This window comes from Coturnix japonica, chromosome 4 (genome assembly GCF_001577835.2).
Source record: "Coturnix japonica isolate 7356 chromosome 4, Coturnix japonica 2.1, whole genome shotgun sequence".
NCBI lineage: Eukaryota > Metazoa > Chordata > Aves > Galliformes > Phasianidae > Coturnix > Coturnix japonica.
This window is the reverse complement of record NC_029519.1, coordinates 8,710,007-8,727,966: the sequence shown is the minus strand read 5'-3', so window position 1 is coordinate 8,727,966 and position 17,960 is coordinate 8,710,007. Positions and strand designations below refer to the sequence as shown.

At 39.6% G+C, this 17,960-nt stretch overlaps 3 protein-coding genes across 5 annotated transcripts in view; 1 reads left to right on the top strand and 2 right to left on the bottom strand.

Moving 5' to 3' along the window:
• LOC116653335 (translation initiation factor IF-2-like) overlaps positions 1-7,058 on the bottom strand; it is a 30,512-nt gene extending 23,454 nt beyond the window's left edge. The window contains exon 1 of the mRNA XM_032444122.1: positions 6,631-7,058. The gene's annotated coding sequence lies outside the window, so the exon portion shown is untranslated. The remainder of the gene's footprint in view (positions 1-6,630) is intronic.
• LOC107312803 lies at positions 383-5,395 on the top strand. The gene is made up of 4 exons (XM_015860518.1): positions 383-488; positions 3,373-3,539; positions 3,958-4,775; positions 5,227-5,395. The coding sequence occupies exons 2-4, from the start codon at positions 3,494-3,496 to the stop codon at positions 5,257-5,259; spliced, it is 897 nt and encodes a 298-aa protein (XP_015716004.1). The 5' UTR covers positions 383-488; positions 3,373-3,493; the 3' UTR covers positions 5,260-5,395.
• A 486-nt stretch (positions 7,059-7,544) lies between the features above and the next one.
• The window catches only part of RPS6KA6 (ribosomal protein S6 kinase A6), a 37,632-nt gene continuing 27,216 nt past the window's right edge, over positions 7,545-17,960 (bottom strand). For all 3 annotated transcript variants that reach the window (XM_015860512.2, XM_015860510.2, XM_015860513.2), the window contains exons 17-22: positions 17,768-17,926; positions 17,184-17,345; positions 16,652-16,728; positions 16,125-16,242; positions 14,119-14,259; positions 7,545-13,149 (exon numbers count right to left, since the gene is read on the bottom strand). In XM_015860512.2, the coding sequence (XP_015715998.1) occupies positions 13,024-13,149; positions 14,119-14,259; positions 16,125-16,242; positions 16,652-16,728; positions 17,184-17,345; positions 17,768-17,926 (783 nt within the window). In that variant the 3' untranslated portion in view covers positions 7,545-13,023. The remainder of the gene's footprint in view (positions 13,150-14,118; positions 14,260-16,124; positions 16,243-16,651; positions 16,729-17,183; positions 17,346-17,767; positions 17,927-17,960) is intronic.

Here is a 17,960-nt window from a genome sequence, read left to right as displayed (position 1 = left end):
CATACAAATCAGGGCAGCCCCAGTGCTCAGGGTGCTGTCAGAGAGGCTTGGCTGCCTGGCAGCAGCGGCATCTCAGCACCAGGCAAACCAACATCCATCTCCCCTCGGTTCATTTCTGTCAGCAGAACACAAACATGAATTCATTGGGAAAAAAATGTAAAGCCCGTCACTAAATTAAGATGAAGCAAAACACCCACCTGCTCACATTATCCGTACCAATGTAAGATAAATAAGGGAACTGCGTATATAAGTCTCTCCATACTGAATATTTCATGTTAACAAAATACTGTACTATGGAACAACCTATTTAAATGGAGGTTTGTCTTTAAATTGGTTCATATCCCCTAATAGGCAGCATTTAAATAACTGTGATGCCCAAGCACTGTTCTGAGCTTATGTTCCGTTTATGATGTCATCTGCCATGGCAATGGTGAGCCACAGGCACCTGCATGTTGAGAAGCAATGCTGAAAATGTCCACAGAAGGAGAGTAAGTACAAACAGCACTCAGTGGTGCCATGCCTTAGGGGAGCAAAAGGAGAAAAATCAAGTTTGGGGCAATACAGTAATTACTGAACACTGAAAATACCAAGTAGGAATCTTGTTGGCCAGAAAAACATGACTTGCTAATCTTAGCACGTAGTTCAGTCTATAGTAACGTCATTTTTTTCCCCTTACAAAAAACCCAGCTACCACAAGCTACTTCTGTACCTTACTGCAAAAGGGATAATAAATCTGCGTGTACTGGCAGATCACTGCTAAAATCTAGCCCCGTCATAGCTCCATATTGAAGGCTTTCTCCTAGAAAAGCATCTCAAGTACAACCATTTCTTTTCAAAGCATTGTTAAACATTTCTATGGCTCCTGACTTACAGCAGTAGAAGGTTATGGGCTCTGCTCTCTCTATTTGGCTCTTTACTGCAGACAGAAGGTCTTGTGGAGCAGCTAAGCTTAGGAATAATGCTCCATGAAGAGACCCATGGTTCTCTTGGAAAATAAAGTCTGTCTGAACCATCTAAGCAAGATAATGCCTTCCTCCTTCATGGAAAAAGTGCATCTTCCATGGCCCATCTTATCTTTGTTGTAAAAAAATAACAATCAACAGCCTTTCATTCAGGCTGCAGCACAGTGATCTCATCCTACCAGTACCAAACATTTCCTCTCCCTGAATCTGTTTCCTCACATTGGGTCTCCAGCATGAACAACATGAACAATTGCTGTGCACGTGCCTGGCATGGGCAGAGTGCAGGTATTGACATCTCTACAACAAGGTCCAATGTGAAGTACAGACAATGTGCTTCTGATGAGCCTAGAGCTTTTCATGTTGTAGGTGGTGGAAGCCATGTGTGTATTAAGTTAGCAGAAATTTGCTATTGGTAACACACAGTCCTGCAGCAAATCTTACTACCAGGACTCCTCTGCCCTGTGGCAAAGCTCTGATAAAGGAGCCAGAAACTGCCCAACATCTCAGCAACCTTCTGTCTATCTGACCTACAGGTGCTTTTATATGCTGGAAAAAGCTCAGATGCTGATGCAGCGAACCCAGTTGTGTTCCCCACCTCCATCCAATTCAACCCCCTGATTCTTGTCCTGTATTCAGTTTTATATCTCTTCTCCAAGAGTGGCTACAAGAGAAAGCCATTTTTTGGCAGAGATAGCAAAAGGAGAATGAAAACAGTTGCTTCGATGTGAAAAGAAAATAGGTCACAGGTTTAAGTCATTTTTAACAGATTACAACTGCTGACTTGCTTGACATGGTACAACTCAATCCAGACGTTCACGTTTCTAAAATTGAAGGTAACTTACCTCCTGTGCACTCCTCGTTGTTGGTACTTTGACATTTGGAAGAGCTTTGCACCTGTCAAACCACGGGCTGTGCGCCATCACAACAAGCTTCAGGACAGCCTTGATTTTTCAGAATCACACTGCAGCACAACAAAAACCTCCCTGCCTGCCTAAAACCAACCTCCCTGACGAGCATCTGTCTCTGCTCATGTTTCAGCCCTTGCAATATATTTAGTTATTTGCTTTGTTTTCGTGATATTTAGGATTAAGTTATTACATTTCCAGGTATTTCCCCGTAGACGTTTTCTTAAACAGCTTCCGTTGAAATAGTAATAATCCTTTGGATGGTCCAGCTGATTGTTCACCTTATTTCTTTTCACTGGGGTAGGTCTGTAAATTAGATCTCTCTTCTCCAAAGTTTTATTGGATGAATGGTTTCATTAATAAGAAAGGAAACAGAAATCGATTCAAGCATTCAAAAGGCTCTGAAGCAAAATGATTTCAAAGTAAAAAGAATTTAGGAAATTTCAAAACAGAGCGCAAAAGGAGTTTTTAAACTAGGATTTATGGCAAACAGATAAGGTATGGAAGAAAATACAGCAGATTAAAGAAACTCGCAAAGAAACTTGCCAAGTTAGATATACTGAAGTACACTCTTGCACCGGATTTTTTAGTGTTCCTTCCCTGATGATGCCTTTTTCTCTGACAGCTTTATCCGACAAGCCATTAAGAAACTGTTTGATCTTCTAAATTAAGTTTTCCTTTCTTAGTTTCATCCAAGTACAAAATTGCGACGGCTTTTTATCTTTGCATCCCTAATAATCATCATCTCCCTCCAATGCTCACACCTTTGGAAACCTGCTAGCAAGGATACCTTCAACAGACCTCCAGCCTCACTGAGCACCTGTATTTTTCTCATTTTCAAAGTTTTTCCTCTTTTATTAAGAAGAAATGCTGCTTGTGGTGTGTGGACTGACCTCTATTATTGAGGTAGCGCCTGGTAGGAAAGATGCTGGGCTTGTACATGCACACCTGTATTTCTGCACATACAAGAAAGGAAAAATTTGGCAGGAATCTGTTTTATGGGCCCTGCTGATTAGCAGGATGTTCCTATAACAAACATCACTGGTAGCAAACCATACAGCCCCTTCTAAGCTCCATAGAATTTGTAAGGACATTTGAAGGAACATAGTAGGGCGTAAATCATTTACAGTACACAACTGATTCATGTGATGTTTAAGTTGGTTCGCTCTGAACTCCAAACAATTACCACTGCAGTGATTTTGTAAAACACCTTTTCCCTTGGGAAGAAAGCATCTAAATCAAGCTTGGTTTCGAGCCACAAAAATTAACGATAGGTATTCTCATCTCAAGATGCAGGAAGCTACGCACATAAATCCATGTGTCAAGATGAGGTTCATATAATCCAAAGCATTAAATCATTTATCCCTGAAATTGTACTATTCCAGGAAGCGTTGGGTTATATCACTTGAGGTGCTACAGTAAAAGCTGTTGCCCAACCAGCCAGCTGGGATTCAGCACAAAACTGTATCAACATCTGTATTGTTTTCTTCTGCTTTATCCATAAGATCTGATGAATGAGCTGGTGGCTAAGAGAAGAGATTAGCATCAGAGGAAGCAACAACACCCGCCTGACGTGGGTCAGAGGGGCACCTCAGCTGGAAGCGTGGCCTCACAGAAGCAGACAGGATGGACGTGGGCACCCAGACCCAGCCAGCCTCAGACCGACAAGCAGGTAGGTGCCTTCCCTCTGCCCATAGACCACCTGTATAAACATCCACTGCAAGGCTCTGCAATGCACCAGGCTGTGCTCTGTTGCAGCTGTGCCCCCCAGGCTCTGCTAGTGAATGGTCTGGAGCAGGAAAGGGTGATGGCTTAACCAGAAATGCAGTTCTAGGCCAATGGAGCATGGTGTTTAAGGGCTGTTAGATTTGCTTACAATATAACACGCACATAACTGTCATTAGCAGTAAGCAACTTGCCACTTGTTTAGAGCACGTTAGAGAAGTTGAGATCAAATATTGTTTGGGTTATTATTTTTTTTTGTCACTGATTTTAAAAGCAACAAGAAACACCACGGCACCCAAACACGCCTAGGCCTAATTACAAGGTAAGGCTTTCTTCATCTATGTTTGTCCCTGTCTGGATTTCAGGTAGCACAAATCCCAGCATAGCACAACAGGTATGGAGGAACTTTTCCTTGAAGTTCCTCAAGCCGCGCCGGCCAGGGACGAAGCCCCGATCAAAGCCATCAGAACTACAGGCAAATAGTCTCAAGGCTCAGAACCCAACACATGCAGAGCCACAGGGAAGGCAGCAGCTCCACGAGTCCATGAGAGGAACAGAGATGACTGGTAACACAATGATTTCCACCTCCCACCATCAGGAGCAGGCTAAGCCTCAGGCCAGCCAAGCAGACCCTACTGCACCAGCATTGCTATCCCAAGCTCCAGGCAGCTCCTGCTGCTCTCATAGGCCTTTGGCAGTGAGCTCACAGACACACCAGACCGAAAGCACAGGACAGCAGCCGCTGCTCTTTATCTTCAAGCAGCAAATGCCCCCCCCTGCCATGGCTGCTGGGGGTCCTGCAGAGCTGAAGCGTTCGGCACCTTTAGAAATGGAAATAGTGCCACAGTGCACCCAGCCAGCATCCATCTCCATGCAGCTGACCCCACAAGGGAATTCTGTCCAGCAGTGTTCGCAGCCCCCAGCTCTGCAAAATAAGGGCAAGTCGGCTCCAGTCACCTGCCAGCCTTCCAGGGTCAGGCAAGTGCCAGTGGGAGCCAGCGTTTCCCCTCCCTGCCTGGAGATCATCTCGCTGAAGGAAGGCTTTGCCATCAAAACCTTTCCCAGGTGCAGCCAAAGCTGTTCGCCTGCAGACCCCAACAGAGCCCACACTGAGCCTCTGCCAAGGGTTACCAAGGCACAGAGCACTCCTGCGAGAAGCCGAGCACCAAGGTCTGTGCCCCTGGTAAGGCTGAAAGGAGGAATGAAATCTGGGTTTCCCCAGGGGCAACCCTCACCTACTGCAGTGGTGTCTGGGTGGGAGGGTGACACGTGCCCCAGATCCTCTACCCAGGGAACCGCATCCCAGAGAGCCTCAAATGCCAGCTCCCCAAATGATATCTAAGTGATATCAAATGTTAGTATTAATTGAGAGCTGATTCCAAGCTTGGTGAGGTTCAGCTCCTTCTCCTCTCCTTTGCTGGAAGCAGGAGGCAAGACAAGTGGCGACACTGGGGCATCTAACTGCTTAAAAGCCTGGGCACACTTATCATTTCTCTTCCACAAACCACCAGGCACTAACAATGGTAAATCCCAAAGAACATAATCTGTTAAGAACTTGAAATCACGCTTATGTATCTACCCAAATATTAATGTTGTTAGGAAAAAAAAAACAAACCCTGACTCTTCTTTTACAGCCTGGAGCCGAATGGGTACACAAAATCCTGTAGTGAGAAATCTTCCCCATCCAGCACCTGGTTCCTGTGAGGGCATCACAGCTTGAAGCACACAGCAGCTCTGCTCCAGCCAGTTCACGTTTTAAGGATGCTTCCCCCCCATTCATTTAGTAAACACAATGAATGTTTATTCGGTGTAAAGGCTGAAACATCTGTCACCTGGTTAAATCCATTTACCCAGATTGTGAAAGAGCACCAATGCTCATAGCACCCTTTCCTTCAGAAGTGGCCCAGGCAAGCCAGGAGGAGAAGGAAGAACTTCAGGTGTTGAGAGCAAGCAGGTGGGTGGTTTATCCACTGGGAATGAAGTTCTGAGAAACTTGGAAAGAGGATTTTGTTTGGTTGGGCTTTTGTTGCTGTTTTCATTTTAAAGTGAATATTGCCTTTCCTCTGGATCACATATTGGCTGCTTCCAAGGATATGGTAACTTTAGCTGTATACTCTCCAACATCCCAACTCACCAGAATACAAGGTCTCCTACAGGACAGGATATTAAAATTCATCAATACACCGTAAACTGTTCAGCTCTCATTATGGCTAAAAACCATCTCCTCTAACTTGATTTGCAAATACTTGTCAAGAACATGGAAAGAGTGTTAAGGGATACTCACAACAGTTAAAAAAAAGAAAAACACAAAACACAACAACTCACAACTCCACTAAACCACAACCATCCCCTTCAAACCACCCCAAAGCGGCCTCTCACAGACCTCGTTTTTAGCTCAGCTTAATGTTGGGGACAAACAGCAGTTCCCAACAGCAGGCACAAAAACACACTTGAAAACTAGTGATGTATCAAGCTAACAAGACTAGGAAGCAGTTTAGCACTGCAATTTAGGTCACGTCCAATGAGCATTTTACAATCGCTCCTAAAGCAACAGTTCTGAAAACTGAGCATTCTCCTAAAAGCAGCTGCACTCCTGAGGCTAAGAAATCAGCAACAACAGCCCTTAATAAAAGCAAAATATCTCTAAAACTCCTTTATGTAAAGCAACAAACACCGTGCAAAGCCCTGGAGGGCAGGCAGTGGTGTGTAGGTGCAAGGGCTGAAGGCCCAGCGCTGTGGCAGCACAGCAAGGCCATGAACACAAAGCAATCAGTGGGAGTGCAGGCTTCCTCTTCAACAATTCGGGGCCATTCTTTTTAATTAAATACAGACGCCTTTTCACGTTTCAGAACACTAATCACTTTTGGCATTTATTAGTTATTCCTTTCTGCTTAAAACATGTTTTATCATTCATTTCAACCACCTCAAAAATTAAATCCTTCGCAGCCCAAGGCCCGAAATATGTTGAAGTAAGAAAATTAAGCACAGTAATAAACAGCGAAGAACTCTGCTATATTAATTCGGCCTGCAGCACTCACAGTGTTTATCCGTGATGATTAACTTGAAACCACGCACTCCTCGGCCCCAGCAGCCGCTCAGCACAGGTGGAAATAGGGGAAGCAGCAAAGAAGGGAGCGAAGGGCCGCACCGCCCCCCGCCATGCGGCTCCGGCGGGGCACTGCCGCCATCTCGCGGCCACAACGGGACCAGGCCCGGCCGTTCCATGCAGTGAAACGGCACCACACAAGCTATGAAGCGAACTTTAGCGGCCATATAAAGAAAGCTACTCAGCTAAAGCAAGCTCATAAGTGCTTCTGAGAGCTTCCCCCAAACACATTTCCCCACCTTCACCCCCCAACGTCTTTGTACCCCATAAAAGAAACAGGTCATAAAGTTTCTGATGAGTCATAGGCAAGACTGAGCTCTCTTCTGAGAAACAATAATTGCAAGAAAGCAAAACTATACAGAACATACCTATTTAACTGAATCTCATCAGCAGTCCAAGTTCTTCTTAATACAGGCCTTGTCTCCTTCCCCAGCAGCAGCCATGTCCCATTGAGTGTGCAATGAACTCTCTGCCTATGGCCTTAGAGATCTCTCACTACTGTCCTGCAATGGGGATTATTTGCTACACAGCAAACTGTTCTGCCACATACAGTGAGGGCATCACTGCTTGGCTTCGTGGTGATAGCTCATCTACAGGAGATAAGAATGTTAGCAGGCAGAGCTTTCTTCCTCCTACAGCTTTTTATGACCTCACGTGGCAAATGCTGATGCACTTATTTATCTTTGACTGCCTGTGCAGGTCACTGCTTTTCACCTGACTGCTCTCACTTGCAATCTAAACATATCCAGAAGGGAAATTATTCCCTCTCTTACATGTAATCAAAGCTGAATACCTGAAAGACATACGGAAGGTAGTTCATCCCACCCTAAATTAATACATCAATCCTATCAATAAATGTATGTTTTATTGAAAGTGTGGCATAAAACACTTTACTGTGAATATAAATTTATAAACAGCTCTTGGTGTGAGGTTTTTGGCAAGGCTTACCAAATAATGCAACTCACGTCTAATGTAGTACATGTGCTTGGTAATCTTTATAATGCTTGTAAAAAAGAGTTGTTGAACTTTCAAATCAATTTTTGTCAATTATAAAAATCATGAGTTTGCGACCCTTTCCACTCTTAGTACTCGAGGAACTGCCAGCTATTTAAAACTGTACCTTTATCATCATTCACAACGTCTAACAAAAATAAATACAATTCTGAGGTTGTCTTTGGCATGTTGGAATTCAAGGCAATCATATCTTTTAGCAGCACAGAGCAAAGAAAAACAACATACCATACAATGCACTATTGGATTCAGCCTTACAAAGAGAAGAGAACGTAGTACAATGCAAACTTTAATGTCAATATATACAGAGCTTTAAAGAAAACCTTTAAAATTAAATGAAATAAATACAATATGATACAAAATCCACAATATGCTTAGAGAAAGAAATGACAGTTACAATATCTGATAACGGGGACCTTTTGTATAGTTTCATCTTTTAAGTACCTCAGAGAGCATGTGATTCATTGCACACCATTTTCAATTAATGCCCTTTCGTATACTGAGATTTATAGCCAGTCATGTGCCAGAATAGTTTGTTTCTTTTCTAATCAGAGTATCAGTGCAAGATGCCAAAGTGCTTGGGATATTATGACAACACAATTACTTAGCCGATGCTGCTTATAAGCCTAATGCAAAACACACAAAAATAAGAACACTTTGTCCTGCAAAGGAGATCCACCTTGAGCATGTTTTTAGTTCTCACACACACAAAAAAACCAAACCAAGATCCGATGTTATTCAAACTCATTACTGGTAATAAGCCATCTCCCAAATCAACCATTAAAGATCATTTAAAGCTTTCAAAGAAAAGTTGTTTTCTTTACATAGAAAAATCTCAAGAAAGCCAACCACTGACTAATTGGAGGGGGCACTTCTAGTTACATAAGTTACTACAATATTCAAGTCAGCTACAGCTATACGCTAGGGTTTTATTTTCTTTATCTTGCTTTCATTCTTTTATTCTCAAAGGAGAATATAGATGTAACAACGAATTAATTGAGGGGAGTACATTTAAGAAAAGACACCGAGGATATGTAACTGAAGAGGCATTAATGCAGAAGGATGGTACATGAACAACAGTGTACGTATGTTACCTGTAGGTAGCAATACATACACAAGAAAACCGAGCGACCTGTCAGGGAGCAGCATAAATTAAAGAGCTCTGAGAGCATTACATAAGGACTCTTATAATAACTTAAGAAGCCATTTGAAACCTTTGAGAAACCTGCTCCTCCCTTCTCTCCCACAAACATTAGCAAAGTTTTAGTCTAGATAGATCTAAAAAACTTAAGTGCTACACAAGTACACAAACTCCCCTTAATTGCATTGATGTTTTAGTCTAATTGCGTTGATACAAAACAATATACTTACTATATTACTGTCTATTTCATTTAACTCAATCCTCATAAGCTCCCCAGCTTTTTTAATTGCAAAATTTGAGGGCAGAGAGATATGTGTCACTGCAAATGACCAGTGCATACTGCATATAACTTCCTATTGTTAAAATTGGCTAGATCTAATTTTAACTACTGGACATTTCAATTGATTTCCGCAATACATACATGAATATTAGCTTTGGAAAGTGAATTAAAATATGGAAGACTACTCAAGCTCTGCACGAGTGATGTGTGTGAGGTTTTGGATGCCTTCTCTGAATGCTAGAAGAACTTTAAAAACCATAGAGCATTGGCCTCAACTGGACAGTATGCTTAGACCATCTTAGGCTTTTTACAGGGTCAGAAATAATTTAGTAGTTTCAGGCATAATAGGAAAAATATACACCCTGCTAACAACAGCATTTAGGCAAGCCACAAAACAGTGGCTGAAATCAATCTACCCATGCTGATTCCATCTGGTTTGGGCACTCTTCATTATGTACCACTGGTGGATGTTGATGCCACTGCACAGCTTTTGAATACAATACAGGAATACAACAGAGCTCCTCACTTCTCATTAAAAGGAAAACTGAAGATACTAATTGCAATATTGAAGGGGTGAGGTGAAGGAAAAGCAGGTACATCAGGTATGTGCTTCAGCTACAGTTTATGTCTGAGGGTTATCTACTCCCCTTCAGCAAGAACTGTATCAGACCCTGTGCTTGAGATCCAGCACTTAACTGCTATTATCAAAGCCAGAGTAGAAGTTACCTTGCTGGCAGAAAGACACCACACCCAAAATATAAGATCATTTGATAGTAATCAGTTCTGCAGAAATACTTTAAAGTAATATTTGTACTTTTTTTATAAAAAATAAAAAAGTCACTCTTTTACAAAGTCTGTATTAGATCATAAATAGCTCATAATCCTGATCTGTGCAGAGACCATATAAAACGTTACTGACCTTTCACTCCGAGAGCACGTTCAAGTGTTATTCCATTTCACACTGAACTGACAGTGCAGCCTGTTCATGAGCATTAGTAGTTGAACAAAAGTATGAAAAAGAGTATGAAAAATCCCAAAAGAAATATCAGAATTATTGAAATAAACTCTCTTGTATCCCTGCATATCTGACATGTTTCAAAACTGATATGCCAAAATATTCACAGCAAGTTCACTTCCCCCTCACCCCAAAAACAATTTAAGGATTAAAATCAGCATACTAGAGTACACGGGTCTCATTAAATACAATAAGGATGTTACTCCACGTGTTTTCCTTGTGATAAGACAAACCTGTAATGCTGTAGTCACTACAACCTTGCTTCTGCCCCAGGAGTACCATTAGCACTACAGGCTAGTAATGATTAAAAATAAACAGACAACTAGAAAGGATAACCTTACAGATGTTTAAAACTCTTTGCTAAGAATCAGAATACCAACCTCATTTGCACATTTCTTCCTCTTATCACCTTTGTTTTGCACACTGCGAAGAACTTAAATTATCTTCAACTGCTTACAACTGCTTTTGTGCAAAATGCTTTTAAGGTGCTTATAATGTGGTGCTTCTAAGCAAGCTAAAAGAAAACGCCAATATAAACACTGTTAAATGATTAATGAATAAAGCCATTAAAGACCAGCTGCTGCCTTGCAGGAATGCTGAAGACAATTCAAATTTGACATTTGTGTTCCAGTCCTTGCATTACCCTCCAGACCAACAGTTTTTACTGGTGCGTTTCAACCCATGTTATACTTGGGCCTCAGCCAAAACAGCTTATTTCTACCCCTATTTTTCCCCTCCATAGAGTGAACTCATTTTTCTGGTAGTCATTTGTAAATTTGCAGACAGAAATTACATGCTGTAGATGAGAATTTCACATGCATTCTTTTGGACAAAGGTCTCTAATAGAGAAAAAAAAAAAAAGGATGAGCCAATTGCACAAGGGACAGATCTAGTACTAAATAATAAGCTTTCCAGGAAGCAGTCATGTTCTTTGATAGCTTTCAAGCATTTCAAACAGGCACCTCAAAATCAGGCACAAATGGCCTCAGTAAGACTCCAACATCTACCAAACGCTCAAGAAATTTAGTATGGGGTATACTCTGCATGATACAAATAGCACACCTATGTTTGCTATATTCATAAAGTCTCAAATCTATATATACTCACACCTAACTATTGGGCCAGATAATTTCCATCTTCCCCCACCACAGCAGAAGAAAGCAGCTTATCTAATAGTACTTCAACCTCGAGTACTTCACAAGTATAAGCAAAAAATCAGCCAGCACCCCCTGCATTTTAAAATCTGAGTTACTATCATCACTTTTGGAAGTCAGGTCAGAATTTTCCTGAGAGCTTTTCTTTCCTTTCTGTTTCAAATTGCGGAGTTCTTCCATCACAAATGTCTTATAACTGGCTATCAAAGGTGTCAGTCAATAATGGCCTGAACTGCAATTTTTGTCACTTGCATTCTCAGATTGGTAATAGCCCAATTGTTGATCAATAATATACTTCCTAATATTTGAAATGCATTCCATCCTACTGCTGTACAATTTTACTGACATAATGTCTACAACATGTGAAAGTATTTTAAGCTTGTTATCTCTGAATGTATTAATTCCTAGTTTACTCGCAGATGCGAGCCAGCACTGGTTTTGAGTCAGAAAACTCCAAGACAATTCTGGCCCTGAGATTTGTTTCCTTTCTATCACAATGTTTTTTAGAATGAGCTGAAGTCATAACATGAAGACAGACAGGAAGAATGAGTGCTGGCAAAAGGATACTGTCAGTAACTTGCCCATAACTGTGAAATTTCTGGGTCACTGAACTGGGTACACTGCAAGGCTTATTTATTTTTCCCAAGCTACCCCTACAGTTAGGCAAATTGAATTTTGTGTTTATGTTCCGTAGTATTTGAACATGCAGCCAGAGATTCAGGTAGAAGCAATATTCTATAAGAAAAACAAATAAATAAAAAAACCCACATGCCAAGTTCGATATAACAAAGTGTCAGTTTGCCTCATATGCTAAACAAACTTAAGGTTAGTTATATTCAATGGAAACAACTGCTAAGGAATCAGTAACAGCTGCTGTACAAACAGATATACAGTAACAATTGTTTTCAAACAAAACCGGATGACATGATGTTGTAGTACCAATATTATTTCAGTCCTTATTTTTGTCAGCTTATACACGTATTTACCTTCTTCCAGCTCAGCGCCAGACAATGATATTCATGGCAATAACCAGAAGTGTTTTTTTCTTATAAGAGGCCATTTTTCATAAGTGAACAGATTAAGTTTCCAGGTAAAGTGCAGAACCTTACATGTTCCTTTTGCTTATATTTTCACCAACTTACCAATTACTGGCACCATGCAAACACAGACCGGCCAAATTAGCACTAATGCATTTAATACTGGCACAATACATTAGTCATCTTTTTATAATTAAAAAGAACAATGAACAAGTTAAATGAATTAAGTTAAATCAATTTAAGTGCCCAATTACCAAATTAAAAACGTGTCCTTCAAAACAGGGCCTAAATGCACGAAGAGAAGATAAAACTGACACTGACACTTTCTTATGTACAACTTGGTCAGTGGCAACGGTCCCCTAAACCTTCTTTATTTTTTTAAATGAACCCACCAAAACTATACAGAACGCAAAGTATTTGCAACAGATCTCTTAAAGGACAGTGTCAAGAAATTCATCATGGTGTACCTGATGTTTAAATTAATTTAACAGATACAACCTGTAAAATAACACAGTATGAACCTGCGGCATTATTTTTTTTTTCTTTTTTTTTTTAAAAAAAGGACTTCTACAGAATTCAAGTAGTGTAGCAGGAAACCATAGATGCCTTTTGATCACAGGTCAGGCAACGTAAAGCCACTTATTGGATTTTCTCCTTGCTTCTGTTTGCTAAGGTGTCCCAGTGGATCTATAAGTCTGTTGACGTTAGCTTTTTCATGCTCCGTCGCTGAGCTAAACTTGAGGCTGCAACAGGCTCTAACACTGGCTGAAATGTCTTGTGATTCAGTGCAGAATATGTAGCAGCCATGGCTCCCTGGAGAACAGTGAAATAGATAACAGGTTGTACAAGTCATTTTTAATCACTAAATAAAATAATTCAATATTAAGTTCTTAAAGAGAAAAAATAAGATTTATGGCAGATCACACGTTTTCTAAAGTTGGTGTTGAATGAGAAAGCATTTATTGCTGATTCCTTCAGCAAGGCATGCAATGTTTCTTTTCCTTTTCTCTGTATTTATTTAACATTCCAGACTTAGTACCTTCTAAGCAAGAAATAGCATCAATTTATGAAATACAGGCTCTGAAGTGGCTATCCAGGTCCTGACTCACGAATGCAGCACTAAGACTGGCTCTCACTCGTCCTTAATCGATTTTGTTAGATTAAAAAGCAAGTTGTGTAAGCTGTTTATAGTAGAACATGCTTGAGTGTCATAAGTCAGAATCACAGACACAAAATGAATACATAAAACAAGTGCAAAAAACATAGTTTGCTAATTTACTTTGGAAATATGATCTGGTCACAGAATACCTGAAGTGGGAAGGAACCCACAAGGACTACTGAGTCCAACTCCTGGCTCCACACAGGACAATCCAAAGCTCAAATCCTATGTCTGAGAGCACTGTCCAAATGCTCCTCAAGCCCCAGCAGCTTGATGCTATGACCATTGCCCTGGGAAGCCTGTTCCAAGGCCTGAATTTCTCAAATAAGAATGATAGGAGATCTGTGGAAGTTCCAGATAACTGAGATATCTGGATCTTATATGGCCAAAAGCTATCTTCATGAAAGCAGAAAAAAAATGAACAGAAAAATTTCTTCCCTCATGTACAGGTTAAAAAAAAAAATTCAACTTACTTGCTTGAATAACTTAAACGAATATATGCATTACTGGCAAAGAAAAAAAACTAAGTACAAAAATTGGTTCTGTCGGTAAACTCTCAAAGTGATCCCAAATCACTGCACATCCATTAACTCAAGCAACATTCAGCCCTCAGGTTATTTTACCTTTACTAGATGTGGTGCATCTTGCCTGTTTAGTTGATAATGGGGCAACTGGTCTCTGCAGGCTATCCATGAATGTTTTAATACTTGCTCTGCTGTATACCTCTGATGTGGATCTACATGAAGCATATGTGATAACAAGTCCTAAACAAAAAGAGATGCATGCTATTGAATTAAAACAATTTTAACACAGGCTATAAAATCATTAATTACAGCAGTAATGAAAAAACGTGGCAGAGATTAACATAATACAAACAAAAACATCAGTAGATAAATTGGATCATTTTGTGCCTTGACACTACAGAAGTCTGAAAACAATGTGCTGTACTATAGTCAGTTTAACAAAGCAGGCCTTTATATTGTAAAGAAACTTGCTGCTTCTGTGTTTCATATTTCAGTTTGCTCACAATTAATGTACTCTATAAAAGACTAGAAAAACTGTTAAAATTTAGCAAAAAGATTTTATGGAAGAAAACTATTGGCAGATATCCATCCACATTCGTATTACACACCTGGGATCTGCTGACTACACATTACAGTTGAATTCATAATAGCTATATATTAGCAAAGTGTTTTTCTTTCGATGAGGTATATAAAGAATAAAATCAAATAAGAATGGACATTTTTCTTTGTCTATTTAGAAGCACTAGCAATAAGCTATGAATTCAATGCTGGTCAAAAGGTGACCTGAATAGGAAAGGCAGAGGAATAAAAACAGGAAGAACTTGAAAGAAAGCTAAACGTGAACAAGCTGACAGAACATTCCTTTTGTTTAGGCACAAAATATTAAACATTTATTACTATTCACAAGTTAATTACTTGTGGATAAGACAGAATTAGCAAACAAGTACTCTGAATCACTCCTATTGAAATGCACAGATTATGCAGTTCCAAAAGATCAGGAAGAGACAGTATTAATGCCAAGACTTATAAAAGGTAGAAAAAAATGGTGACTAAGATACATACAGAGCAGGCCAAGACCAAACTCCTAGAACTTACTGCAATTGTAATTCAGTCTTCAAATAACATGACAACATTATAATCAAGCTGATAAAGATTCACAAGATATTCGAACACACTCAAGTATTAGTTTAATATTTTAAAGTAACAACAAAAACAGGAAAGACCTGACAAATCCAGTGTCAGGTGAACAAGTTAAAAGCGTGAATTGAACTTAAAGTATTGAAATGAACATATTAATACAAAGCAAGTTGCTACTAGAACAAAGATAAATGGAAGAATGACTTTACAATTAAGAAATGCCGCATACATCTGGCTTTAGTCCAATAAAAACAATGAATAAAAAGACTAGGAAGGTCTAGATTGGGATCTATCTTTCTTAGAATCTCAGTTAGTGACCTGTGGGAAGTAACAGTGTGTAACTGACAGATTTTCAGTGAGAGCTAACTAGAAGTATACAATAAAAGCTGATAAATTGAAGGGCTGACAGCCAGAAGACTGAGAAAAACCAAGAGATGTTCCACAAGAGATGTTACTTGAAACCAGGAGGAGATTTTTCCTCATTTATGCAAAGCTGCCTGGCCAGGTTGTACAAAAAACCTTCGAGGTTTTCAAAATCAGATGTAAGCCCTGAGCTACCAGCTCTGACTATAAGATGATACCGCTTTCGAAACACAGAATCACAGAATTCCTCAGGTTGGAAAAGACCTTCAAGACCAAGTCCAACCACAGCCTATCCATACTACCCTAACTTTAGCAAATCATGTCCCTGAGCACCACATCCAAAGAGTTTTTAAACACCATTCAGGGATGGTGACTCAACCACCTCCCCGGGGAGCCTATTCCAGTGCTTAACACCCTTCTTTACAGTAAGTTCTTCCTGATATTTAAACTATATGCCCTCTAACACAACTAGGTAACTGCAGTAAATTTCGCAGGTAAGAATAGCAAACTACTGTATTAGACTAATCTATTTTAGAAAGCTCAATATGTTTTTTTAATTACTACAAAGTTACGAAGGGAAAAAAAAAAAGCATAAAAATTTATACCTTTGCTGCATCAGAAACTGTGTCCCAGTTGCCTCCACTTAATGAGAATTTTCCACTGCCTATCCGGGCCAGGATCTCCTCTGGAGTATCATTAGGACCATTTGCAAATGGAGTATAGCTATTGAAAGGGGGAAACAACAAAAACCATTTGTAGTTAAGAAACTGTAAGAAATTGATAAAACCTCATAAACCATTCTGTGTAAATATTCCACTGACAGAAATATTACACACTATGAATACTTACAGTTTCAAAGATGAAATGCCAGTACATTTGCTCATAACTATAGTTACATAGAATAAATGAGAAATGCAGATTGAAAAGATGCTTTAACTTCTTATCTTAATAATACATTCTAACTAGTGAAGACAGAAATTAAATAGAAATGTTTCATTAAAAAACCAAAACTATGCTAGACAATAAGCCAGACAATTGAAACCCAGAACAGCACATTAACAGAAAGACTAGTAAGGCCAGAGTAAGTGTTGAGGATGTATGAACAAAAAAAAGAAAGCTAATGTTTCCTCACCCTGCCAACATTGTGTAAAGGAGAACACCCAAACTCCAGATGTCACAAGCAGCGTCGTATCCCTGCCGCATGAGAACCTGGGGGAAAAAAAGTGTTAAGAGACTTTTCATTTATTAAAAACACATCAAGGAAAAGCAAAAAACTCCACACCCCACACACAACCCCAAAACACTACCTGTACAGACACAAGCTATGGATGGATAAGTCAATCACAGTATAGTTTGAGGTTTCATCGTTACTTGTTCAATATACAAGTTACAGTTACTGCCTTCAATATTATTTGCTTCCAGAAAATTATCGTAAGATTCAAGCCATCCTTATTTTTGGAAGGTAAATTCTTTTAAATTTAACTGTTTTAAGGAAGGTTTATTATGAACATATAAGTACTTCTTTAAGACCGGTGCATAACTGTATCTAAGGAAAGCTAGCAGTTTGGGTTTATTTATTAATTTTTAACTATTTAGAAGGGTTATATGTTTTTTAAGTAGATGCATCAAAAACAGCACAGAAAACACATGGCAGCTTAAGATACCTCTGGTGCCACAAAGTTCGCAGTGTAGCACGGAGTTAGAAGTAGCCCATTTTCTCCTCGAAGTTGTTTTGCAAATCCAAAATCACAAATCCTGATAGAATCAGCATTATTTGAATCATCCGTATATAAAATATTACTAGGCTTAAGGTCTCGATGCACTACCTTCAAACAAGAAATTTTAGAAGCCATCATTTGGATGATGTACAAACACACGTGCGTGCAACTGTGTTATTTATAAAATATAGACTCTGCATTAATATGCCTATTAACACTTCTACATTATTACCCAACTTTCAAGTAACGTAAAAATTCTGTTTCAAGTAAACTCAAAGCCTACTTACTCATAATGCAAATACAATTAACATAACCAACTTGCACACAAGCATAGGTGAATAAATAATATTGTCTATTTCACTACATGTACAAATTAGAATGGCTTGCAGAATAATAGGTAGGATGGGTCGTTAATCAATTTCATTAAAAATAAAGCACGAGTCTTTCTTTCTGCCATAAGAAATGCACTTAAGATGTATTTGTTAATTCAAGGCAATGTGAATGAAGCTATGACTAAAGAAATCACTCACTCCTTGGCAGTGCAGGTAGTCCACAGTCTTAGCGATAGTATATAATACAGCACTAGCCTCTCGTTCTGAGAAGAACTTCTGTCTAAGAATTCGATCAAGCAGCTCTCCTCCCTTCATCAGCTCCGTGACGAGGTATATGAATCTACCATCATCATACACCTGAAGTTGAACAAGCACATTTTATATATATATA

Excerpts from the sequence above, each read along its gene's own strand:
- LOC107312803 (XM_015860518.1), top strand. The coding sequence starts at position 3,494 with ATGGACGTGGGCACCCAGACCCAGCCAGCCTCAGACCGACAAGCAG. Across the intron at positions 3,540-3,957 it reads AGCCTCAGACCGACAAGCAG|GTAGCACAAATCCCAGCATA; the intron begins GTAGGTGCCTTC and ends TCTGGATTTCAG. Across the intron at positions 4,776-5,226 it reads CACCAAGGTCTGTGCCCCTG|CCTGGAGCCGAATGGGTACA; the intron begins GTAAGGCTGAAA and ends CTTCTTTTACAG.